The sequence below is a fragment of the Geotrypetes seraphini genome, chromosome 7 (genome assembly GCF_902459505.1).
Source record: "Geotrypetes seraphini chromosome 7, aGeoSer1.1, whole genome shotgun sequence".
Lineage (NCBI taxonomy): Eukaryota > Metazoa > Chordata > Amphibia > Gymnophiona > Dermophiidae > Geotrypetes > Geotrypetes seraphini.
In genome coordinates, this window is record NC_047090.1 from 44,524,379 (window position 1) to 44,550,352 (window position 25,974).

Here is a 25,974-nt window from a genome sequence, read left to right on the forward strand (position 1 = left end):
ATTGAAGGTTTCTGCATTTCCATGTTCTTCAACAGCATTTCCAGTTCACAGCTCTGCCCTTTGAGCTCACGACAGCAGTCCTGCACTTTCACCAAGGTGATGGTAGCTGTGATGGCTTTTCTCTGCTGATAGGGTGTCCAGGTCCATCTTTACTTGTCACTTTAGACTCCCATTTAACTTTGATAGAACACACAAATTTGGTGGTGAAAAAGTGCTTTCTTACATTATGGAAATTAAAGACCATCAAAAATTATTTTGATTTTTTTATCCTTTAGACTGTTGGTGCAGGCATTGGTATTATCCATATTGGACTACTGTAATATTGTCTACTTGGGCGCACTAAAGAAAGTTGTGAGAAGATTAAGAATAGTGCAGAATACGGCTGTTCGCCTGATATTTTGACTGAAGAAAAGCGATCATATCAGTCCTTACTTACCGATCATTGCACTGGTTACCAGTGGAGGCAAGAGTAATGTTTAAATTTTCATGCCTCTGTTTAAAGTCAGTTTGGGGATTGGCACCTACATACCTGCTATCTCATTTCGTGCTATATAACCCCGTGAGGATAACCAGGAATTGTAATCTATTTGCTTACCCGAAGATTTTAGGCTGCAAACTTAGGATGCTTGCTTTTAGAAAAGAAATTAAGACAGTATTATTTGACAAATTTATCTCTTAATCTGTGCTTTTATCTTTAACATAATTAATTTTACTCCATTAATTTTAAATTTGTAACATCTTTTTAATATAACAGGCTGTATTCCTTTTCTTATTATTTTGTATTTCACTGATTGTCCAGTTTTTCTCTTGTGGAAACCGCCTAGAATTTTTTTGATTAAGGTGGTATAGAAAAATAAAGTAATGTTATGTTATGATTAATCCGTGCTTCGTCTCATCAGGAGTGTAAAAGTGCGTTGGAGACAGTGGTATCTCCGCTACAGGTTTCGGTTGGCTTGTCAACTTCAGGAAAAGCCAGTTGACACCGTCCCAGTCCTTGGAATATCTGGGCATCCAGACAGAAACTTCAACAGCAGATCAGAGATCTCCTGGACTGTCCAACTTCCAATGCCTGGCATTATCTACAGGTGCTGGGGTCCATGGCAGCCTCCTTGATCCTCTTTTCATACCTTTACCTGGTGCTACCAAGTGGATGTAGCAGCTCACTTTAATGCTTCTTTTGGGGCCTCGGTGTTGAGGGTAGGTTCTCTTGTCCCTCCCTAGCTGCTACCATTACTTTGGTACTTCACCTAGCGTATGGAATCCAGAAGGGATGTAACAGAATGGAAGATTAGGTTTTACCTTTGATAATCTTCTTTGTGTTAGTCCCTGTAAGATTCCATACGACCCGCTCTCTCTGTGTACACTCGGTTGTTTGGAATAGCCTGCTTCTTTCTGCCTTGGTTATTCTCCTTACAGGCTTGAAGATTTTCCAGCCAGTTGATGGATCCTGTGGGGAGTTTTTTGTGAGTATGCGCATTGCCAAAGGCTGTTTCTTGGGGTGCTTGTTGCACACAGCAGGTTCTGCATTGTTTCTTAATGTTTTTCTTGGTTGCCTTTGTGCCTGTTTATTACTTGTTCATGTTTTGCAGAGCAGACTAGTTCAAACCTAGTTTATGTTTCTGGGGATCTTCCCCCTTACCCTCCTTGTCATGAATTTGTTCAGGTATGTTGCTTGGCTTTGGTAATCAACTGTAGATGGCTCTAGCTTTCACTAAGGGGGAAGGAGCATGTTCTCAGGAAAGTGTTTGGATTTCTGCAACTACCGGATTGCGGGAAGGGATTAAACACCTAGCGTATGGAATCCTACAGGGACTAACAGAAAGATTATTGACGGTAAAAACCTAATCTACCATTCTGGTGCAAAGGGTACAGGAGTCTTGACAAGTGGGTTATGTATCCCCACCCACAAGTTTGTGTAGAAGGAGTTAAATTGTCTTTGGCTCCACCTCCTGTTCTGGGCTGCACTCCTGCTCCTCAGTTGTTCCTTCTACACACAAAATGGAAGGTAGTTTTCCGAACCTCCCTTAGATCATTTTTATTATTTTTGAGTTTTTTTATCTGGATTGTGAGGCTGTCAGTGCTGCAAAGATTCCCAGTGCTGCTGGGACAGCTTTGACTGCAAGAAGATAGACTTTCTGGATTGAATCTGTAGCTAGCAGGGCAACCCTTGGGGAAACCTGCCTAGCCAGCCTAAACTAACAATTTGGGGGCTTTGGGAACCATTCCCTTATAATGGAGCTCTCTCATGGTTAGCCAGAGCTTGAGCGCAGGCTGTGTGGTCCTATGCCAGTCCTAAAGGCTTTATCGGTTGTCTGCTGCATTTCTCTCCCCCTATCAACGTTCGTGGAGCCTAGAGGGTTTGAGGTCTCAGTCACATTTATTGATTTGACTGGCAACCTGAAGATACAAGCTTTTGGAGCCATTCACACACTTGTCTGAGGAAGAAGTCTTCTTTGTACTTCAGCTGGAGTCCCAGCTAAATCAGTTCCAGCACCTATTGTGAGTACAGGCTATTGTAGCCTATGGGAGACATTGGAGGTGGTTTTAATTTGCATTTTTGAGAGTTGCTGGTGCTTCCTTTAGGGTCCCCTTCATCTAAAAACCTCTTCCCTGAATTTTTTGAACTATAATTTTGCTCTCCCAGGCTGTTTGTGATTCTAGATTAGAGAGCTGCACAGGAACAGGGAACCCACAGGGGTTCCCCCCTGGGTCTGTGGGGATGGAGGCACCTCAAGGGGTTCCCACGTGTTAACCTCAGAAATGCCTCCTTCCTGCCCTCCAGCCGCACTCGCCCCTCCACAAAGCCACCTGCAGCGCTCCAAGCACACCACTGAAGCCAACCTGGAAGCCTTCCTGCTGATGTCAGAGGGAAGACTTCAGGGTCAGCCACTTGCAGCATGCAAGAGCTTCTGTTCGCAGCCCTGTAAAGAAGCAAGTGTGCTGAAGGTAAGAAGAAAGAGGCCCACTTGGACAACCCTGATACAAACCTTCAGGAAGGGAGCATGAACTTGGCCACAGAAGGGAGAGTTGGGACATAAGGAAGAAAGGAGACATGAACATGGGGCAAAGGAAGAAAGAAGGGAGGGGGAAGGAGCACGTTGGGACATGGGAGGGGCACAAACTTGGGACAAAGACTGGCAGGAAGGAAGGACAGCGGGAGGAGGCATGAACTCAGGACACAGAAGGGAGAGAATGGAACGTGTTTGGACACAGAAAGAAGGGAGGGAGTATGAACTTGGGACATAGGGAGGGAAAGAGATGCTGAGGTGGGGGAAGGAATAGATAGAATTGTTGGGCATGAGTGTGAGTGAGAGGTAAAGAGAGTGCATATGGGAAAGGAAAAAAGAATTGTTGGGTATAAGGAGAGAGAGGAGTGAGGTAGAGATGCATGAGGAAGAGAGAGATGAAAGGGAGCATTGTTGGATATGGTGGTGGAGAGGGAACAGTGGGAAAGATTGAAGGGATGCAAGAGGAACATAGTGGTGGAGAAAATGGAGAGAGAGAGATGGCATGGTTCTGGAGATGAGTGATAGAAAGAAAAATGTTGGGCATGGGTCTGGTGGGCAGGGGCGGAAGATGCTGCACATGGTCCAGAGGATGAGAGAGGGAGAAATGTTAGATGTGGCAGTAGGAGGGGGGAGGGAGAGATGCACCCTGGATCCCTCCCCCTTCCTCCCCCAAACACAAACATACACACTTCCTCTGCAACAAGGGAGGGAATGAGAGAAAGAGATGATGGCAAAGAGAGAGAGAGACATGTTGCTCATGGGGGTGGATGAGAAAGGAAGAAATGCTGTGCAGGAGTGGAGAGGGGAAAAAGCGGGAGAATGATCCAAGATAGAAGGGAGGAAGGGAGGAGATAAATGCTAGACCATGGTAGGAGGAACCAATGGACAGCAACCGGAGGAACCATTGGATAGCAACCGCTTAAAGAAGAATTTGCAGAAGACAGGAAAGGAGAAAATAAAGGAGAAACTGGAACCAACTTGATGGAAAAATAAATCTCCAAACAACAATAGTAAAAAAAGGAATTTGACTGAAATATGTTGCTTTGGGAAATGCATATAGCAGATGTCTTTGTATTGTGTTCAATAGAAAAGGAAATACATTTCTGGTTTTATTTCTCCAGTTTTGAAGTACTTGCTGATCCTTACTGTGCCTGGTGGGGATCCCCAAGCACTTGCCAGCTGAGGACCTCCTTCAAAGGTGGCCAGAACTTCCCTCCACCAAGCATAGCAGCCTCTGAGGTGCCAGCATCTGTGACTAAGTGATGCTGCTACTGCCTGCCAGGCTTGGCAAAAGGAACCCCTAGCAAGTCCTCAGCTGACATAGCTTGAGGCTTCTCATCAGCTGGAGTATTTGTATTTTATATTTATATTAGAGGCTCTGGCAAAGGCCCATTTATAAAGTATGTATTCTTCCCAATTAATATTTCCAAATTAATAAAGTGTCTTTGCTTATCTATAATAATAAAATGCTAAGCACGCATGCGCACTCTGACCACATGTTCCCTGAGATCTGATCTGTCGGGATGAGGCCGGTAGGAGTGCACATGCATGCCAGACAAGCCTCCCTGCTCTCCATCTTGCGCCGCTGCAAGGATTCCGAGGAAGGCGGCAATGGTGAAAGGAGCCGCCGTGGCACATTCAAAATTAAAAATAAACTTCGCACCACACTCGCGGCTCGGCTTGGAAGAGGCGCTCGCGCCAAGTAGAAGAGGTGATCGTGCCGGCGCTCGCAGGCGGCTGAGGCCCGCAGCCAGTCTGGGAGAAGGAGAACATGTGAGCTTGCCCGCTGTGAGCCCTTATCGAATTTAGATAAAGTTCATTTTTTAGCTCAAAACTGCCGCCGCGGCTCCTCTCTCGAACCGCACCAGGCGGGGATTGAGAGAGGAGCCGCGGCGTCTGCTTTGAACTAAAAAATGAACTTTTATTGTATAGATCAGAACAGTCCCTGGAGATCACAAAGTGCCCCATCCGATGGTTAAATATGAAGGAGCCCTTATCCAGTTCCATAGATCAAGAGCTAAAGCTAGAACTCCTGCAGACCCCGGAAGCTCTATGTTCTGTGTTGAGCAGTTAAGAACATAAGAAGGTGCCTCCGCTGGGACAGACCAGAGGTCCATCCTGCCCAGCGGTCCGCTCACGCGGCGGCCCATCAGGCCTATCGCCTGAACAGTGGTCCCAGACTAATTTTGTAACTTACCTCTAATCCTATCCTTATAACCTACCTCTACTCCTATCTGTATCCCTCAATCCCTTTGTCCTCTAGGTACCTATCCAAACCATCTTTGAAGCCCTGTAGCGTGCTCCTGCTTATCACTTCTTCTGGTAGCGCGTTCCATGTATCCACCACCCTCTGTGTGAAAAAGAACTTCCTGGCATTTGTTCTAAACCTATCCCCTTTCAATTTCTCCGAGTGCCCCCTTGTACTTGTAGTTCCCCATAATTTGAAAAATCTGTCCCTATCTACTTTTTCTACACCCTTCATGATTTTGAAGGTTTCTATCATGTCCCCTCTAAGTCTCCGCTTTTCCAGGGAGAAAAGCCCCAGCCTTTTCAGTCTGTTAGTATATGAGAGGTCCTCCATACCATTTATTAGCTTAGTTGCTCTTCTCTGGACTCTCTCAAGTACCGCCATGTCCTTCTTGAGGTACGGCGATCAGTACTGGACACAGTACTCCAGGTGCGGGTGCACCATTGCACGATACAGTGGCAGGATGACTTCCTTCGTCCTGGTCGTAATACTTTTCTTAATGATACTCAACATTTTGTTTGCTTTCTTTGAGGCTGCCGCACACTGTGCCGACGCCTTCAAGGTTGTGTCAACCATCACTCCCAGGTCTCTTTCAAGATTGCTCACCCCTAGTGGTGAGCTTTCCATTTTGTAAGTGAACATCGGGTTTTTTTCCCCTACATGCATGACCTTGCATTTCCCTATGTTGAAGCTCATTTGCCACATTTTGGCCCACTCTTCCAGCGTTGTCAGATCTTTTTGGAGATCTTCGCAGTCCTCCATGTTATTTACCCTGCTGTATAGTTTGGTGTCATCCGCAAACTTAATAACCTCACATTTTGTTCCTGCCTCCAGGTCGTTAATAAATATATTGAACAGGAGCGGTCCCAGCACCGACCCTTGCGGAACTCCGCTCGTGACCCATTGCCAGTCTGAGTAATGGCCCTTTACTCCAACCCTCTGTTTCCTGTCCGCCAGCCAGTTTTTAATCCATCGGTGGACCTCCCCTTGCACCCCATGGTTCCATAGCTTCCTTAGCAGCCACATTCTTTTCCTTGAATCCTTATATTACCACAATACTGACAGAGAATTGGGAGGCCTTGGAAGGGCCCTTGCGGGTTGCCAAGACCATGGCAAAAATCTATCCATTGCCTCCTGACTTTCAGCAGATATTTGTCCAGCCTAAACTGGATTTCTTGATAGCACAGGTTACCATGAGTACTTCATTCCCCAGTGAAGGGGGGAGTGATATTAAAGGATGTGCAGGATCGCACGGTGGATTTAGTCTTCAAAAGGCAGTTTTAGACCTTAGTTTTGGGTCTGAAGGTGGCAGCAGCGTCTTCCTATGCTATATGTGCCTGCCATACCAGATTACATTGGATGGCAAACGTTTACCCTCGTTTTTTAATTGCCAGGGTGGATTATGTGGTATTTTTAGAGTCATGGGCATGGTTTCTGCTTACTTCAATCTCTGTCTACAGAATGCTCTGGATTAGGCAGTGGGTGGGAGATTCGACTTCCAAGTCCACTTTGAGTAGGCTACCTTTTAAGGGCCAAATGCTTTTCGGCAAAGGATTGGATGATCTCATGTCTAGTGTGTCAGATAGTCAGCCTAAGTCTTTGCCAGACAGTAGACCTTGAGAGGGTCAGGTCAAGGTAATTTTCAAAGTTTGGGGAGATTTCTTCAGCCTTCAGGAGGTTCCTTTGCTCAGATATTGTATTAGGGCTCACAGCAGAGATACAACAGTTCCAAGCTGGCTCATCCCACCAGTTCCCACCAAGCAGCAACCTCCAAAAAGACCCAATTATGCCAGGACTTTAGCTGCACCTCCACTGATAGGTGGGAGGTTGATGGCTTTCTGGGAGGCTTGGGCGCAGATATACTCTGACCGCTGAGTATTAGTCATCATTTGAGAAGAATACAAACTCAAATTTTTTCATCCCCTGAGGGACTTATTTGTGGGCTGCCCAATCAGTTGGCCAGAGAAAGTGGTTAAAGTGCAAGCAACAGTGGGAAAGCTAATAGATATCCAGGCTGTAGAGCCCATACCAACAGAAGAATCGGGCTTGGACAGATACTCTATATACTTTGTCATGCCCAAAAGAGACTTAGACGATTGGACCTGAAGTCAGTAAATGCAGCACTAAAAGTGCCCCGATTGTGCATGGAGATCATTCAGTCATTACGGTGGTGACACAGGGGAATTGCTAGCCTCTCAGGATTTGACAGAGGCCTGCTTACATATTCCCATCTTTCCAGATCACTAGAGATTTCATGGGCTAGGAAAAGATTCTCAGTTTGTAGCACTGCCCTTCGGTCTAGTGACAGCACCTTGCACCTTTACCAAGGTGTAATGATCATGGTAGCAGCATACCTACAGAAAAGGGAATTCAGTTGCTTCCATACTTGGATGATTCGGTGATCAGAGTGCTATCTAAGGGCACGAGAGCAGTGACACAAGTGGTCCTGCTCCTACAAGATCTAGGCTGGATCATCAATTTCTTGAAAAGTAATCTGGAACGACTCAATCCCTAGAGTACTCGGAAGTTCAGTTCAACATGGCAGCGAGTTGTGTGTTTCTCCCAGAGCTACACAAACCTGCTAGATTTTGAATATTCTGGTGATGCACTATATGAAGATGCTGGCACTTTCTGCAGATGCTGGGTTCGATGGTAGCATCCATAAAGATCATTCTTTGGGCGAAGACTCATCTATGCCCACTACGGGACACGTCCTGCTGGTCTCCGCAGAAGGATTCTCTCCAAATGCTTTTCTGTATGGAGGATGTGGTGTGGCTTGTGTTGGTGGCTACAGCCAGAGTCACTGGCCAAAGGCTTACCTTTCCCTTATCCTCCTGGGTGATTCTGATAACAGATGCCAGCCTGTATGACTGGGGATGCCATTGTAAGGGTCACCTAGTTCAGGGACATTTGGTCACCTTCCTAGAGGAAATGATCTATAAACAGACTGGATCTGAGGGCCATCCATTTGGCACTGTGGACAGTGCAGAGCATCCTGAAAGACAAAGTGGTCAAGGTATTTTCAGCGAATGGCATATGTCAACAGACAAGTAGTCACCAAGAGGGCTCCATTGAAACTAGAGGCCCAATTGCTGTTTCATTGGGTGGAAGTCCACCTGCAGGCATTGTTACATATAGTGAGATTGGACAGTGTGCAGGCAGACTATCTCAGCTAACTGACTCTGGACCCCAGGGAGTAGTCACTCCCAGAAGGCCTTCGACAGCATTGTGCATCAATGGGGACACCCGACATCTGATCTGATGGCATCGACCAGCAACAAGAAAGTCTTGTGTTTCTTCAGCTGAAGATGCGAGCACTGAAGCACCAGAATGGATTCTCTAGTACAACCATGGCTGAAAAAGGGTCTATTATATATATTTCCCCTATGGTCCATGTTAGTCCGGGTCATTCACAGAATTGCAAGCCATCTGGGATTAGTAAGCCTGGTTGCCCCAAATTGTCCGTGTCGGCCCTGGATCGCAGATCTAATTTGATTACAAAGAGACGTGTCTCAGACTGCTGCTTCATCAGTATCTTCTCTCTTTGGGTCAATTGCCATAGAGGACCCGGAACACTTGCAGCATGGCTTTTGAGAGTGAGGCCTTGAAGAAGAAAGGCTATTCAGAGGTGTTCATAGAAACTTTCCTATTCTTTAAGAAGCCAGCAACAGTGGTGGTCTATGCCAACATCTGGAAAATGTTCCAGTGCTGGTGTGCACAGGTGGAACTAATGAAAGCCCCAATGTCAGTAGTCCTAGCATACCTGCAAGTAGGTCTCGAGAGGGATCTGGTAATTGGTTCCCTCAAAGTGCAAGAGCAGGGTTATCCTGCTTTAGAGATCGAGTGGATAGTTTGTTTAGCTTCTCATCCAGATTTAGCCAGATTCTTGAAGGGGACGGTACGGCAACCTTTTCTAGCTTGGAACCTTAACATGGTTTTGCATAGTCTCACTAAGACCCCATCTGAGCCTATAGAGGAGGCTTCTCTGATGGATCTGCCCATAAAAACAGTTTTCCTAGTAGCCATCACATCAGCGCACAGAGACCGGGATTACACTCCGCACAGTTCCCTCGTTTTTGCCAAAGGTGGTGTAGGCCTTCCATGTTAATCAAGAAGTATAGCTTCCTTTATTCCAGGCCACAGGTTTGAAGAAAAGAAAGATGTTGAAGTTGCTGGATGTTAGGAGAATTCTTCTCCATTACCTAGAAGTGATGAATGAATTTAATCTTTCGGATCATCTTTTTATTTTAACAAACACTGGCAAGCGGGAAAAGACAGCCTCTAAGGCGACTTATCTCCAGATGGATTTGCATGGCGATTGCCTCTGCATGCATTGGCTGTGGTAAATAGCCACTGATGTCTTTGAAAGCTCACTCCACTAAAAGTGTGGTGGCTTTATGTGCAGAAGCCTGGTGTTAACACCCAAAGAGATTTGTACGTCGGCTAGATAGTCCACCCTCTATACTTCTATGAAATTTACAGAGTGGACGCGAGAGCACAAATGGACACTGCTTTCAGATATGTGGTGCTGACAGCAGGCTCATCTATCATGCCCTAGACCAGTGGTTCTCAACCCTGTCCTGGAGAGCCACCAGCCAGTCAGGTTTTCGAGATGCCCTAGACCAGTGGTTCTCAACCCTGTCCTGGAGGGATAGCCCTAATGAATATGCATAGGGCAGATTTGCATGTCTGTCACCTTCATTATATGCAAATCTATCTCATGCATATTTATTAGGGCTATCCCAAAAACCCAACTGGCTGGTGGTCCTCCAGGACAGAGTTGAGAACCACTGCTCTAGACTCCAAGGACTGCTATAGTACATCCCACTTGCCAAGGCTCCTATACGCTTTGCACCAGAAGAAAAGATTAGGTTCTTACCTCGATAATCTTTCTGGTAGAAGAGTACAAGAGTCCTGATGGCCTGCCCTGTCATATTTCCATTTAGCCTACTTTTTGTCTCAGACAGGTATATGTATTCAGAAGTTTGGATTCCTGCCTGTCAGAAGTTTTGAAGAATGTTACAACTTCTCGATTGTATAGTCATAGCTGTACCTTTGGGATTTTCATCAGTGTAAGTGCTGGTTGTGCTCAGGTATGTGATTTGTTTGTTCCACCTTAGTTTTCTGGGTTTTTTTCTTTTGTCTCGCATGTTTTGTACACTGTTTTGTATTGAAGTTGATTTGATTCTCAACACTATTTAAAGAGCAGAACAGAATTGGCTATTTCAAGGAGAATCCCCATACCCCTCCTATTTATTTCTTCTCTTAACAGTTCTTTGGTACGAACTGAGGAGCTGGAGTGCAGCCTAGAGTAGGAGGTAGAGCTGAAGAAAATTTAACTCCTTCTGCACAAACCCATGGGTGGGGATACATAACCCACGTGTCAAGACTCTTATACCTTTCTACCAGAAAGAAGATTATCGAGGTTATCTTATCTTCTCTTCTAAAACAGCCTGTAAAGTAGGCATTTGAAGAAATCTTAGCCATGTGCTAATGCATTAGTACAAGAAAGCACTACAATAGACCCTGACTTATAAATTGGTATACACTCCTAAAATCTGAATAAGTCAATGTGCAAATTCCACCACAAAATAATTATAAAGGAAGAAAAAGAGCTCAAGCACTCAAATGATCGGGTTGCCTGATAGGTCACCCCTGCATCCCATGCAATAAGCTCTCATAAGTCAGAAAAATCCTCTTTAGTGATTTTGTTCCATAGAAGTGGCGTTGAAGCAAGTTCAAGATGCATGTGTCAGTCAGCTCATCAGCTGACCGCATTATGCAGCAAGGTGTTAGAACATAAGAATTTCCACTGCTGGGTCAGACCAGTGGTCCATCGTGCCCAGCAGTCCGCTCCCGCGGCAGCCCTTAGGTCAAAGAACAGTGCACTAACTGAGTCTAGCCTTACCTATGTACGTTCTGGTTCAGCAGGAACTTGTCTAACTTTGTCTTGAATCCTTGAAGAGCTTGAGGTTTTCTTTGAAGAAGGATGGGCAAAAATTAAATCATCCCCCTGTACAAAGTTGGTAGACCTTATCTTAAAACAACTCATGGTGGTGGTTGTTACAGAAGGGACTTCCACCAAGTATTGAGTCAGAGAGTGACAGCTTAGCAGTCAGGCTTTTTAATTTTATGTTCTTAATTATTCTTCATTTCTGGTGCACATGGCATATGAATCCTGATGATTGGGTTAACTTCCCCTACCCAAGAGCTATGCAGAAGGAATCATACATTTTACTTCAGCTCTGCCTCCTTACTCAATGGGCTGTACTGCTTCTCTTCAGTTGGAAGGTGTCTTTCTGATACTCTCTGAGAAGTTTTGTTATGTGCAAATATATTTTATTGAGCTAAACAAAAACACCAAACAGGGTAACAATACAGAGTACAGAAAAGCTCAACATTTTGAAAATGACAAAAACCCAAACCCCACAGATCACTTCCCCCCAAGGAACTCTACCCCACCCCAAACAAACCCTCCCAACCCCCCTCCCGGGTCCTCCTTCCAGATACAACAGTACCAAGGGAAAACACAAAAGAAAACAGGCCAAATGCAACCTGATGAGACGGAAAACAAAGATTCAACAGTTAAGCAAACGACTGCGAGCCAGAGGAAGGGTTGTCCAAAATGGTTCCCAAGAGTGTTGAAAGATGCGGCCTGAGAGAGAAGAAAGGTCCGTCACATCCCTCCTTTACCACATCAGGAGAGTAATCATCCGACAGTGCCAAAAGGAGTAGTCCGGAGCATCATCCTCAAGCCATTTCAACAAAATACATTTCAGGGCAATGAGTACAGTCCACTTAAGGAAAGCTGCAGCCCCCCTTGTACGAGGGAAATAGTGGGGGACAGCTCCAAATAAGAACAAAGGGGAGCGATGAATGGTAATTGTCCAAATGCGCTCTACAAATGCAAAAATAGCATTCCAAAAAGCTTGTACATTAGGGCAAGTCCAAAACATGTGTCCCAAGCTTGCTTCTGGGGCCTGGCAATGAAGACAGGCAGCGGTCTCACGCAGTCTTGATAAGTAAGCCCTCTTAGGAGAAATGTATAAACGGAAGACCAACTTATAGTGTTGCTCCCAAAAGGTGGTGTATTTTCGAAAGGTAGGCAGCCTACGGACAGCCTGCAAAAGCACATCATCAGGCAATTCAACTGCAAGGTCATAAGCCCAAGCATCTCTCAATTTAGAAGAATTAAACAAGGGGGACTCATCCTTCAAATGGCGATGATGGAACTTAAGGGGAACAGGAAGTTGGGAACCAGTGGTAAAAGCCATAGATAGCATCTCGTGACAAGAGGCTTGCAAAGAATGAGAAGGCAAAGAAGAGATGTAATGGTGTATTTGTATGTAAGCAAAATAATCAGTGGGTGGGAGAGCAAATTCGTCCCGCAGCTGTGTAAAAGACTTCAGTTTGCCATCATCATCAACCAATTGAAACACATAATGAATGCCCCTTGTTTCCCACCGAGCAAAACTCAATCCATCTATCCCAGGCAGGAAGGAACTATTAAAGCGGGTAGGCAGAAAAGGAGTTACAGAAGTAGATAGTGTGGTATTTACAAACCCAGCACCAAACCTTCCGCAAGGGACGGTGAAGCACCTTCATAGAAAGAGATTCAGGCAAAAGAGAAGGAAGAGAATGAAGATAGGCACTACAGTGAGTAGAGCGGAAACAAGAGAGTTTCAAAGAGGTGTTAGTAAATGCTGAAGTACCCCTAAAAAGATCGTTAATGTGGTGCATGCCACATCCGATAGATAGCGAAGGTTCAACAAACCCAATCCGCCCTTATACCACGGAGCCGCCGCCCAGATAGCGAAGGTTTAACAAACCTAATCCGCCCTTATACCACGGAGCCGCCGCCCATTTGTAAGGCAGGCGAGGCCGCTTCCCAGCCCAAAGAAAGCTTTGAACCAAGCGTGTTAGACGGCGTTCATCTCGAGAGGTTAAATAGAGAGGAAGGACCTGAAAGACATAGAGCCAACAGGGGGCAATGAGCATGTTATAAAGATGCACCCTACCTAAAAGCGAAAAGGGGAGAGATCCCCATAACTGTAGTTTATTCTGAAAGGCCTGGAACAACGGTTCCACGTTCAAGCGATACAGGCGAGATAAGTCCTGAGGAATAAAGACCCCCAAATATTTCAAAGTGGAGTCAGCCCAACGAAGAGGAAAGACACCCCACCAGGTGTCAAGCAACTCAGGGGGAAAAGGCAAGGCAAAAGACTTATCCAGATTAAGAGACAAACCAGAATAAAAGCCAAATTCAGAAATGAGGTCCAATGCCATCGGTAAAGAATCTTCGGGCCTAGCTAGAATCAAAAACATGTCAACGGCAAATGCCAAGGTCTTTAGCTCCACTCCCTCAACACGGAGGCCCTGCACCTCCGCAAACCCCCGAAGAGTACAAAGCAAGGATTCCAAAGAAAGGAGAAACAGCAAGGGGAGAAGTTTTGTTATTTTTTTTTGGGGGGGGAGGGATTTTATCCAAATGTTGAGGCTTTCGGTGCTCAAGAGGTCCCCAATAGCCCTGGTGCAGTTCTGCCTAGGAGAAGACGCAGACCCTCTGAATAGCAGTCTACACCTAACAGGGTAAAACTTTCAAGGATCCTATCTAGCCAGCCTGCACTAACACTTAAGGAGCTTGGGGGACTGTTTTTCTAGAAGCAAAGCTCACCCCTGATATTTATAAGGCGCTTGAGTGCAGGCTGATTGGCCCACAGATGTCTAAGAGGACTTTGGGTAACGGCTGCATTTTCCTCCCCTCATTGTCATGCGCAGGTCTGTGGAGGTCTGAGGTCTTGGTCTGGCTTCAGCCCGACTGGCAGCCTAATGATAGCATCATCCTGGACTGAGAATATGCTTGTTAGAAGCCGTAGTCTTCTCCACAATCCAGCTGCAGTGTGAGCTGAAGCAGGCTATAGCAGCAGTGCAGCAAATCACAGTGAATAAAGGCCATTATAACCTATTGAAAAATAGAGGGGGTCTCAGGTTGGCTGTTTTGGTGGTTTCTGGGGCTAGATATAGGGTCCCCATCCCCAAAAACCCCTTCCCTGAATTTTATGGATTTTGCTGTAGCTTTCCCAGACCTTTTTTTTGTGTGTGCCAGAACGCGCCAGAACACTACTTCGGTGACTATCTTGGATTTCCCGATTTTTATTTTTAAAAGCCTTTATCTGCCTTAACCCTTTCAGGACCAAGGGACATATTTGTCCCATAACTTTAAAATCCTATAAATTTTGATTGGGATAGTCTACAGTTCTAAATTTGATATGTACGGATTCCATATGATACTGCCTTTATGTAAACAAACTGGTTCCGACATTCATTCATTAGCGTCGTTGCCAGATTGACGAGAAGATTCACTTGCCACACTGTCCATAAGCCAGAAGTGTGATTTTTTTAAAAAACAAAATAATATTTCACAAAACAAATCAATTTTTTGGCATCTGCAAGCCCTTTTTACCATAAAAATGTCGTCAAAACCACAAAAATTGGCCTACGATCCTTATGGTCCTGAAAGGGTTAAAACCCTTTAATTTTGCTTAAAATCAATTATAGACTCCTCAGACCTTTCTACCTCTATATCATACCATATGTGCACTGGATGGGTAGGCGAGGGCCTTGGGCTTAGCCCCCTGTACCTCAAGAGCTGGGGAATCACAAGGGTCTCATTTGTAAGGGTCCTTGGAGAACGATTTGGCAAAATGCAGATGTGTGGATGCCACAGAACCCAAGAAACAACAAAGTGAGTCCCTGAAGTGATCCTCTGGGCTTCCTGCTCAAGGCTCTACCCCTAATTTTGTGAGTCATGTGGAAATATAGGTAAATTGTCAGGGTCCACCTGCGCCTTTTGAAGGTACTCCTGTGGTATGATAGCAGGTCTGCCCTCCCTAAGCGTACTTCCCCCAGAGAGCTTTTCCAGTCATGAAGCAGAGGTCCAGTCAGAAAAGGACTGCAGAGATTGGGAGTCAGAGTCCATGCCTTTACTGCCCCAGAGAGAATCTTTACTCTTAGGAGAATCCCTGGGTCTCAAGCAAAGACTGTTAGTCAAGAGATGGTGGTGGCCCTTGATCAAGGAGAGGATTTGACTGTATGTCGCCTTTTCAAGCTTGACAACATTGCTGGAGATTATTACAGATTCACTCTGGGAGCTAAATCTAGAATCCCTGCAAACCTTGGCTACACAGTGCTCTATTATGAGCGGCTCTTACACTCAAACTGCTTTTTCCCCCCGCACATCCTGACATTACCATGCTGATCACAGAGCATTGTGAGACTCCAAAGGGTTCCTTATAGGTGGCTAAGATGATGTCAAAGCTGTATCCTATGGCTTCTGAATTTCAGAAGCTAGCTATTCATCCTAAAGTGGATTCGTTGGTAGCACAGTTTACCAAACGTACTTCCCTGCCTAGTGAAGGAGGTGTCATTTTAAAGGATGTGCAGGACCGCAGGGTAGGTGTCCTCAAAAGGCAATTTGAGGCCTTGGGAATTATAGCAGCAGCAGCTGCCTCGTTCGTGGCACATGTTTGCCATACCAAATTGCAATGGAGAACAACGTTTACCCCCATCTGGTAATGGCTTGGGTTGACTATGTAGCTGATGCTCTAAATCAGGGATAGGGAACTCCGGTCTTCGAGAGCCGTATTCCAGTCGGGTTTTCAGGATTTCCCCAATGAATATGCATGAGATCTATTTGCATGCACTGCTTTCAATGTATATTCATTGGGGAAATCCTGAAAACCCGACTAGAATACGGCTCTTGAGGACCGGAGTTCCCTACCCCTTCTCTAAATGATATAAACAGGGTCATGAGCAAAGTTTCTGCCTATGGTATCTCCACTCATAGAATGCTCTGGACCAGACAGCGGGTGGAAGATTCGGCTTCTAAAGCAACACTAAGGCTTCCTTTTAAGGGACAAATGCTATTTGGTAAGAGATTGGATGATCTTATGGCTAGTGTGGCAGATTGTTGCCCCAAAACTTTGCTAGACAGCAGACCTCAAGCTCCTAGAGAGTCGGGTCAAACTTATTTTTGAGGCTTTCAACAATATCATCAGAATTCTGGAAGAGCCTCTATCTAGCAATCATTTCAAGGATCTAGACAGAACTACAGAAGCACTAGGTGACCTCAGTCCTTCTGATTCTTGCACCACCTAACTCATACAATCACAAAGAAGGGTAAAATACAATTAAATTTAATAAACATAATCCTCGTGTTATATGTAACCAATTCATTGTGTGGTTGAAGCTACAGCCTCAGTACCCTGGGGTTGTGGGTTCAAATCCCACGCTGCTCCTTGTGACCCTGGGCAAGTCACTTAATCTTCCAGAGCCCCAGGTACGTTAGATAGATTGTGAGCCCACCGGGACAGATAGGGAAAATGCTTGAGTACCTGATTGTAAATACCGCTTAGATAACCTTGATAGGCGGTATATAAAATCCTAATAAAACTTAATAATAAAACATATAGCTCTCCATGACTGGAAGGTATTAAATTTTAGGTGGAATATTGAAGTCCAACTGGAAAAAAATGGGTCTTTAATAAGGATTTTAATTTTGGAAAAGATGATTCATTACGGATCAATTGTGGCAAAACTGTTCCATAGAAATGGTGACAGAAAGAAGAAAGCTGCCCTACGAGTTGATTCATAATGTGCTGCTATTGGCTCATATGCGCCCACTCCAGGACACCCTATTGTCTTGCTGGTTTCCATGGACAGAACCCCCTTCAGATACTGCTGGCCTGGATGGAGGAAGCATGGTACAGCCTATATTGGTGGCTCTGGCCAGAGTATCTGTTGAGGGGCATGCCCCTCTGAATATCCTCATGGGTGATAATGACCACAGATGCAGTCTTTACAGCTGCGGGACTCATTGCAATGGCCGTATAGTTCAAGGCTGATGGATACCCTCTCAGAGGAGATGTTCGATAAGCAGACTGGAGCGTAGAGCCATACAGCTGGCATTACAAACGCTGGTGAAATCCCTGGAAGGGTGGTCATTGTCCCAGAAAGCCTTTCAATGCATCGTTAAAGACAACATACGATCGACCTGATGGCTTCAGCAGATAAGAAAATAGACTGTTTTTTCAACTGAAGATTCAAGTCTGGAAGCGTGCCATACTGGATTCCTTAGTACAACCATGCCGGAGAAAGAGCTGTTGTGCATGTTTCCCCCATGGACTATGGTAGGCCGAGTTATCCGCAGAATAGCACTCCACCTGGGATTGGTAATCCTGGTAGCCCTGGTACACAGATCTGCAGAGAGACAGGGGTCTCAAATTTCCGGTACATCTGGATCTTCTGTTACAGGGTCTGGTGCCCATGGAGAATCTGGAGCATTTTGGGCTTACAGCATGGGTTTTCAGCACACAGCTTTATTGTAAAAAAGGTATTCAGAGGGTGGTTATCACTACTCTCTTTAGAGCTAAGAAGCTGACGATGGTCACGATCTATGCTAAGGTCTGGAAGATGTCTCAGCTTTGGTGTGCTAAAGACAGTGTGGAGCCCTGCAAGGCTCCGATTTCAGTAGTCCTAGCATTTCTGCACCCAGACTTGAGAAGGGTCTAGCAGTTGGATCCTTCAAGGTGCAAGTAGTGGACCTTTTGTGTTTTAGAGCCCGAGTGGAAAAGTGTTTACTGGCTTCTCATCCAGATATAGTCAGATTCTTCAAGAGGGGCATCTCAGTTGCATCCTCCAGTAAGACATCCTTTTCTGTCATAGAACCTTAACATTGTTTTACAGGGTCTTAGTAAGGCTCTATATGAGCCTTTATATGATGTGTCCCTGCGGGATCTTATGGTTAAGACAGTTTCTAGTGGCTGCTTGCCTTCGCAAGACGAGTCTCAGAGTTGCAGACACTTTCATGCAGACAGCCATTCCTCAAGGTTACAGAAGCTGGGGTCTCTCTGCATACAGTTCCTTTCTTTTTGCTGAAGGTAATTCAGCTTTTCACATAAATGAAGAGGCCCGACTGCCCATATTTCAGCCCACAGGATTGAAGAAACAGACCAAAATGTTAAAGTTACTGGATGTGAGAAGAGTTCTCCATTATATCAAAGTGACTAATGACTTTTGGTTCTCCAACCATGTTTTTGTTCTAACCAGTACAGTCGGGCCAGGTAAGCCAGCATCTAAGGCATCTGTTTCCAGATGGATTTGCATGGCGATTTCATCAGCATACACTGGTTGTGGTAAACATCCGCCAGTATTTTTGAGAGCACATTTCATGAGAAGTGTAGCTTCTTCATGGGCAGAGGTCCAGGCGATCCTGCCTGAGAAGATTTGTAGAGTAGCTACATGGTCCACAATTCAAAGCTTTACAAAGTTTTATAGAGTGGACGTAGTGCAAAAGGATGCTGCATTTGGGTCCTCAGTGTTAATGGCAGGCTCATTAGCCCCATCCTAAATTTAAGGGACTACTTTGATACATCCCAGTCATCAGGACTCGTATGCCGTGTGTGTCAGAAGGGAAGATTAGGTTCTTTTTTTTAATTATTATTTATTTATTTATAAATTTCAAAATTTTTAACAAAAGAATCCTCTTGTTACAGTAAATCAGAGAAAATATGTACAAGAAAATTATCCATTTGCTACACAACATAATCCAGAAATTCTTAATAACATAAGTAACAAAAGTAAAAAATAATTCAATGTTGTGAATAAATTATCCTTTCTTAGACCACAATAACCTCCTAACAAAGCAAGATTTTACAGAGAAAAGGAGTTCTCAACCAATGTAACTAATTAAAAGGAAAAAGGCTTAACATGTTTCAAACCAGTCTAATAAAATGAAATTACAGCCATCACACTTAGGTAAACTTTTTAGTGTCCAAGAAGTTACGGAGCTGCTCCGGCATAAAGTAAACATATTTAGTCCCAGCATATCTAATCAAGCACTTACAGGGATAACTTAACAAGAAAGTAGCTCCCAATTTTATTGTTTCTTCTCTCATATTTAAAAATAACTTCCTGCGTTCCTGAGTAGATTTTGTAACATCAGGAAAAATTCATATTTTTTCTCCCAAAAAAAGATTTTGGGAGAAACGAAAAAAAGTTTTCATAATCATATTTAAGTCTTGTTCAAAGACCAATGAGACTAGGAGAGTACCAAGGAACTGAATCTCTTCCTGTGAAGTTTCTAAAATCCCAGTGATATCTTTTAAATCCAATTCCTGTGGTTTATCCAACTGTTTGTCAGTATTATTTTCTGGTCTTCTAGGAAGATAATATATCTTATTTATAGGTGGAATCAATTCTTGAGGAATTTTAAGATTTTCTGTAAGGTATCTTTTGAAAACTTCAATTGGTGAAGAAACAGAAAGTTTAGGAAAATTTAATACCCTTAAATTTAATCTTCTATTGAAGTTTTCCAATTGCTCTATTTTGTTCTGAATAACAGTTCTGTCCTTAACCATGTTAGCAGATATAGCTTGTAATGAAGATATTTCTTTATTTACTTGGTCAAATTTCCTTGTTGTTTCTTGCTGGTTATTTTGAACTAGATTAGATAAGTCATCAAGTTTACTCACAACTTTAGAAGTATCGTTTGCTGATTTAGTAGCTGCAGCTTCGAGCCTCTGAAGCACTTTCCAAATGTTGTTCAGAGTCACTTCTGAGGAGTCGGTTCCCTCCGCTCCTAAGATCGATGTTGACTCGGCGTCCTGGGCTGCGTGGTCACCCCCACTGCTAGAAAGCATCGAGCTACTCAGGTTCTCAGCAATCTCGCGTTCCTCGCAGACCTGCGCCGGGTTCGGTGGTAGTCTGGCTGCTTGGGGGGAGAGTGATGTTTCAAATCCCATGGCTCCGGCGTCTCCATCCGTCGGTGCTGCAGCGGGTAAGTTCCCCCCACCAAAAACGACCAGTGAGCTCGTGAGAAACCGGTCCATCTGCAATTGCCCAAGCTTGGCGGAGTCAGCTCGGAGAATGCCCTCGCGCTTACTATGAGGCATATTAAAGAATAAATTTTAAAGGAAATGTGCTAGTAGGAAATATGCGAGTAAGAAGCAAGGCAAGACGGAGCTCCAGCTCTCACAGCGTCATGCCGCCGCCGCCATCTTGCTTCGCTCTCTCCATGCTCAGACGAAGATTAGGTTTTTAACTCCATAATCTTCTTTCTGGTAACATGGTCTATAAGTCCTGACACCCCACCCTGTCAGTGTAATTATTTGCCTGTGTAATATCTAGGATGAGTATATCTGTCCAAAATCTGAGATCTTCTCATGCCAGTCAGGAATAGGAGTATAATGCCATATTATCATTACAAATATAATTGAGAGTATACAAACTCTATAAATACAAAGGAGTGCTGAAAAGTTCTTAGCCCAATCAAGAAGAGAATGATGTGGATATGATTCAGTCAATGATCTGAAACAATGTCAAAACAGAGAATCTTGTTTCTGCAAATTGGAAGTTATCGAAATAAGATAACACACTTTTCAGCTACAGTGGCAAAATAATGCTCAGAATTGAGGAAGTTGGTGGGTGTAGCTGAGAACTTTTCAGCACCCTCTCGTATTAGTGTGGGTTGCACTCAGGTGGCTTGGTTATTCCACTTTTTATGATATGTTTTGATTAACATTGTTAATTATACTTGTTACAGAGCAGAACAGACGTATCTTGTCAGGGAAGTTCCCTGTAGCCCTCCTTATGTTTCCTATTGTAGTGGCTATCAATTGCTTTGGTGCAAACTGAACAAAGGCAGAGCTGAAGAAAATGTGTGATTCCTTCTGCACAACTCACGGTTAGGGGAAGTTAATCCTATGCCATGTTACCAGAAAGATTATCAAGGTAAGAACCTAATCTTTGCATATTATAATTATTCTTGCAAGTGTACAGTATTGTCCAAATAATTAAAATTTTAGACTCATCTGTCCATAGAATACTATTCCAGAAGTCCTGGTGTTTGTCTGTGTTATCTCTGGCAAACTTCAGTCTGGCCTTGATGTTTTTCTTAGAGAGCAAAGGTTTCCTCCTTGCACACCTCCCAAGCAAGTTAAATTTGTGCAGTCTCTTTCTATTTGTAGAGGCATGCACTTTCACATCAACAGTAGCAAGAGCCTGCTGTAGGTCCTGTGATGACGTTTTAGGGTTTTTGGAGACTTCTTTTAGCATCTTGTGGTCTGCTCTGGGGGTCAACTTGCTTGGACGGCCTGCCCTGGGCATTTTGGCAGTTGTTTGGAAAGTCCTCCACTTCTACACTATTTTCCGGACACTGGGACGGCTAATGTCAAATTCTTCGAGATCTTTTTAAATCCCTTAACAGACTTATAGTCTGCGTCAGTCTTCTTTCTGAAGGCCTCAGCCAGCTCTTTTGTTCTCCCTATGATGTTCACTCACCGCAGACATCTTGAGCACACCAAACTAAATGGTAGAGGCGCTGATAAAGGACCGCATCATTGATCACCTTGACGGACACGATCTAATGAGGACCAACCAGCACGGTTCAGCAAAGAAAGATTTTGCTTGACGAATTTGCTGCACTTCTTCGAGGGAATAAACAGGCAGATAGATAAGGACGACCCAGTCGACATTGTATATCTGGATTTTCAGAAGGCGTTTGATAAGGTTCCACATGAACAACTACTTCGGAAAATTACGAGCCATGGAATCGAGGGTGAAATACTTACGTGGATTAAAAACTGGCTGGAGCATAGGAAACAGAGAATGGGGATAAATGGACAATACTTGGACTGGAAGAGCGTCATCAATGGGGTGCTACAGGGCTCGGTGCTTGGACCCTTACTCTTCAACATCTTTATAAACGATCTGGACATTGGTATGACGAGTGAGGTGATTAAATTTGCGGACGATACAAAGTTATTCAGAGTAGTGAAGACACACGGGGATTGCGAAGATCTGCAACATGACATAATCAAGCTCGAGAAATGGGCATTGACATGGCAAATCTGGTTCAACGTGGATAAGTGTAAAGTGATGCATGCATGTCGGTAACAAAAATATCATGCACCATTTGTAACACTGCCGATACCTGGTCTTCAGGACACCCGTACAATGCTCACTACAACGCCATTCTCTCTGCGACGTGCTTCCTCCAAGTAGGAAGTCCTGCTGGATCTCACTGGAACAAATATGGAACAACTTGGCACAATAGTCAGTTCAGGGTTCAAACACAAAACACTTTATTGTGTCCTGAAAAGGGGAGTCTGCCTCCGGGCAGTCCTGACTCCCAAAATACAACTCTTAGTCCATAAATCAAAATTATAGCAGAGTCTGAACAGCAGAGCACAGCTGCCACCTTACTTCAGGTAAGCAGGAAAAACAAAAGAAAAGAATCGCAGTCCAAAAACACTGTTGACTAATAGTCCATAAAATATGAGTCCAATATGCTGCTGTTTTCACCTTGACTAGTCACACAGCAGTCTGACTAGCCGTCCTAGCAGCGTTCTACTCAAGCCCTGCAATGTTCCAGGCTTGTGCCTCAACCAGTTTAACTTATCTGATTGGGGGGAGGGGAACAGGAACAAGCGAATCCACTTATTGAATGTTCTGAAAGACAGAACGCCACGAATGGCCCCACTAACCCACCTATATGGAATGTGGATTCTCCCCTCTTACTTCCTGCCCTCAGTAAAGTTATAACAGCTGCACAACCCAATAAACTTCAGGGAGACAGTTGTCTGCAGCTTATAACAAAAACGTTTTTTTTCACACACACAGCACACAGCAGCCCTGACCTCATTCAGTCTCCTAAGCAGCTTGCTTTGCATACAATACAAGGAACTTACTACTATTGCTTTCAAACTAACCAGCACTGCCACTTAGCTAAGATCCATACAGACTTCTTCAGGCAATCCCTTAGTCTGCACCCATTCCATGGGCTCTGGTGCTGTCGGCTGGCTGGCTTCACAGTCATTGTCACATTCTCTCATTTCAATATCCTGAGATCCAAGAGCCCCATCAGGTGAGTACTCTCCTCTAGCTGACCCAGGCCAGACTGCCCCCCTTCTCCTGAGAGCAGCCTCTAAATGGCTCAAACGAGCCTGCCCTGTTCTGAGAGAGGGAGGAGCTACCTGCCTTCCCTCCTTAGCTTTTCCTGGAGTTTTAATTATCCTTTTCAGCTGGGGACTAGCAGAGGGAGAAGTATGCCTTAGAAGCTGTTCTAGGCTGTTCCCCTGTTCCTCCTGTACTCCCTTCCCATGGTTTATTTCAGCATTAAAGGGGAAGTCCTCAATTTCTTTTCTCCTGTATATCCTAGGGCTAGCTTTAGCACTAGGATTGCTAGGCACGAGTCCACCTTTAGGTCTAGGATCGTGACAAAATATAGGATGTCCGGAGCGGTACTTGGAAAGACCTCCCAGGAAAGAGACTTGGGAGTTCTGATCGACAAGTTGATGAAGCCATCCGCACAATCCGTGGCGGCAGCGAAAAGGGTGAACAGAATGCTAGGAATGATTAAGAAGGGGATCACAAACAGATCGGGGAAGGTTATCATGCAGCTGTGCCAGGCCATGGTGCGCCCTCACCTGGAGTATTGCATCCAGCACTGGTCGCCATACATGAAGAAGGACACGGTAGTACTCGAAAGGGTCCAGAGAAGAGCGACTAAAATGGTTAAGGGGCTGGAGGAGTTGCCGTACAGCGAGAGATTGGAGAAACTGGGCCTCTTCTCCCTTGAAAAGAGGAGACTGAGAGGGGACATGATCGAAACATTCAAAATACTGAAGGGAATAGACTTAGCAGATAAAGACAGATTGTTAACCCTCTCCAAGGTAGGGGGAACGAGAGGGCACTGTCTAAAGTTGAAAGGGGATGGATTCCGTACAAACGCAAGGAAGTTTTTCTTCACCCAGAGAGTGGTAGAAAACTGGAACACTCTTCTGGAGTCTGTTATAGGGGAAAACACCCTCCAGGGATTCAAGACAGTTGGACAAGTTCCTGCTAAACTGGAACGTACGCAGGTGAGGCTGGACTCATTTAGAGCACTGGTCTTTGACCTGGGGGCTGCCGCATAAGCGGACTGCTGAGCACGATGGAGCACTGGTCTGAGGTCCTTCAAAATGCTGAGTAACAGTGTTCTAATTATGTGTGCCTAAAGTGATACACCTGTGTGTGATTTGAGCCACTTTAAGTGGGAGGATATGTGGGGGTGTCCTAATTTATTCCTCAATTAGAATGCAGATTTTTGTGGATATCTTATGTTTCATGAGTAAATAAAGAAAAAATTTATTGTTTACCTGCAATTACATCACTTTCTTTTCCAGAAATTAAAAAAAAAAAAAAGATTTGACATCGATATGTGAACATTTCTTAACAAAGAACTGAATATTTCATGGGGTGTTCTAATTTTTCCACATGACTGTAGATCAATGAAGCAAACTCCTACTTGAATGAATTTTAAGTGTTTTAAATTTATTTTTAAAGCAGAATGTGAAAAATGTCGAAGTGTATGAAGACTTCTAAAAGGCACTGTTTCTGTAGAGAGAACACTTCCATGCCATTAGTTGGAGCATGATTTGGAAGCAGTGCTTTGGAGAACAGAATTCCTTTTGTTCAGTGCACAAATTGCCCAATAGTATTGTGGATATTTCTCTTCCTTGCAGGCACTTAAAGGAAATTCAGGAGCTGCAGGTGCGGCAGAAACAGGAGATAGAGCTGCTTTACACCAAACTAGGGAAGGTACCCCCTGCAGTTATTATTCCCCCTGCTGCTCCCTTGTCAGGCAGACGGCGCAGACCTACAAAGAGCAAAGGCAGCAAGTCTAGTCGCAGTAGTTCACAAGGCAACAAGAGTCCTCAGCTGTCAGGTAAGGAGTTGCAGAGTGTAGGAATGCCATCATTGTGCCAAGGAATGTGTTTCCTGTGGTTTTGCATTATTCCTCTTTTTATCTCTCACTTTCTAGGTTGGCTTTTTTCCTAATTTACAAAACTTTTGCCATTTGTCTGAGCAGCTAAAATAATAAGCAAATACTACTGGTTCCCATAATTTTATATTTGTTTCTGTTGGAACAATGCTTCCAGAACTTTGTTTCTGAATGGTACTGATTGCAATATTTATTGCTTTTCTTTTTGAGGTACATAGATGATGCTAGCTAGATATCTATAGATGCCATTTTCTGGTGTCTTCAAACCTTTCCAGGCATTTTTTTTTTTGCAACTGACATTTTTGTCTCCTCTTTGGTGCCTTTAATGAAAACCATTTTTAAAAAATGAAGAAATGTTCCAGTTTCTACTCCTGCTTCATGTGAAATTTCTAGGTTTAGTTTAATTTTTTTTAGATTTTATACAATGCCTTTAATAAATATATATCAAAGCGGTTTACAGTATTAAAAGAAAATTATGAAAGCACATAGGAACTGTTTTTTTATTTTTATTTTTTCTAATATGTTTATTAAACTCAAATTCAGACAGCAGTGAAACAAAGCATTCAAAATATATATAACAATTTTTCAGATCATGCCTGTTAACAGTAATGGCTATTCTTGTACAATCCCTCTTGAGGCTGAACTCGAGGGATCTTGCATCCTTTGTAGCCTCGGCTGCAGGGCTAATAAAACTTGTTCCCTCCCCCTCAGGCTACCTGCTCAGGAGCTTCCTATCTTGATCAGTTTGTTCCTGCAGCCTCGCTGCATGGTTGAAATCAGTCTCTTCTGCTTGTGATTTATTTTCAATTCTTAGTCTTTATTTGATTTGTTTTGCGGGATTGCCCTCATGCTGCGGATCAGCTCTGTGGGAGTGATCCTTCAGCGGGAGATTGCAG

The 25,974-nt window shown here is 44.2% G+C and overlaps 1 protein-coding gene across 1 annotated transcript in view; it reads left to right on the forward strand.

The window, feature by feature from the left end:
- Positions 1 to 25,974, forward strand: part of WNK1 (WNK lysine deficient protein kinase 1) — a 538,182-nt gene that overhangs the window by 411,541 nt on the left and 100,667 nt on the right. The window contains 1 exon segment of the mRNA XM_033953429.1: positions 24,819 to 25,021. Within this exon segment, the coding sequence (XP_033809320.1) occupies positions 24,819 to 25,021 (203 nt within the window).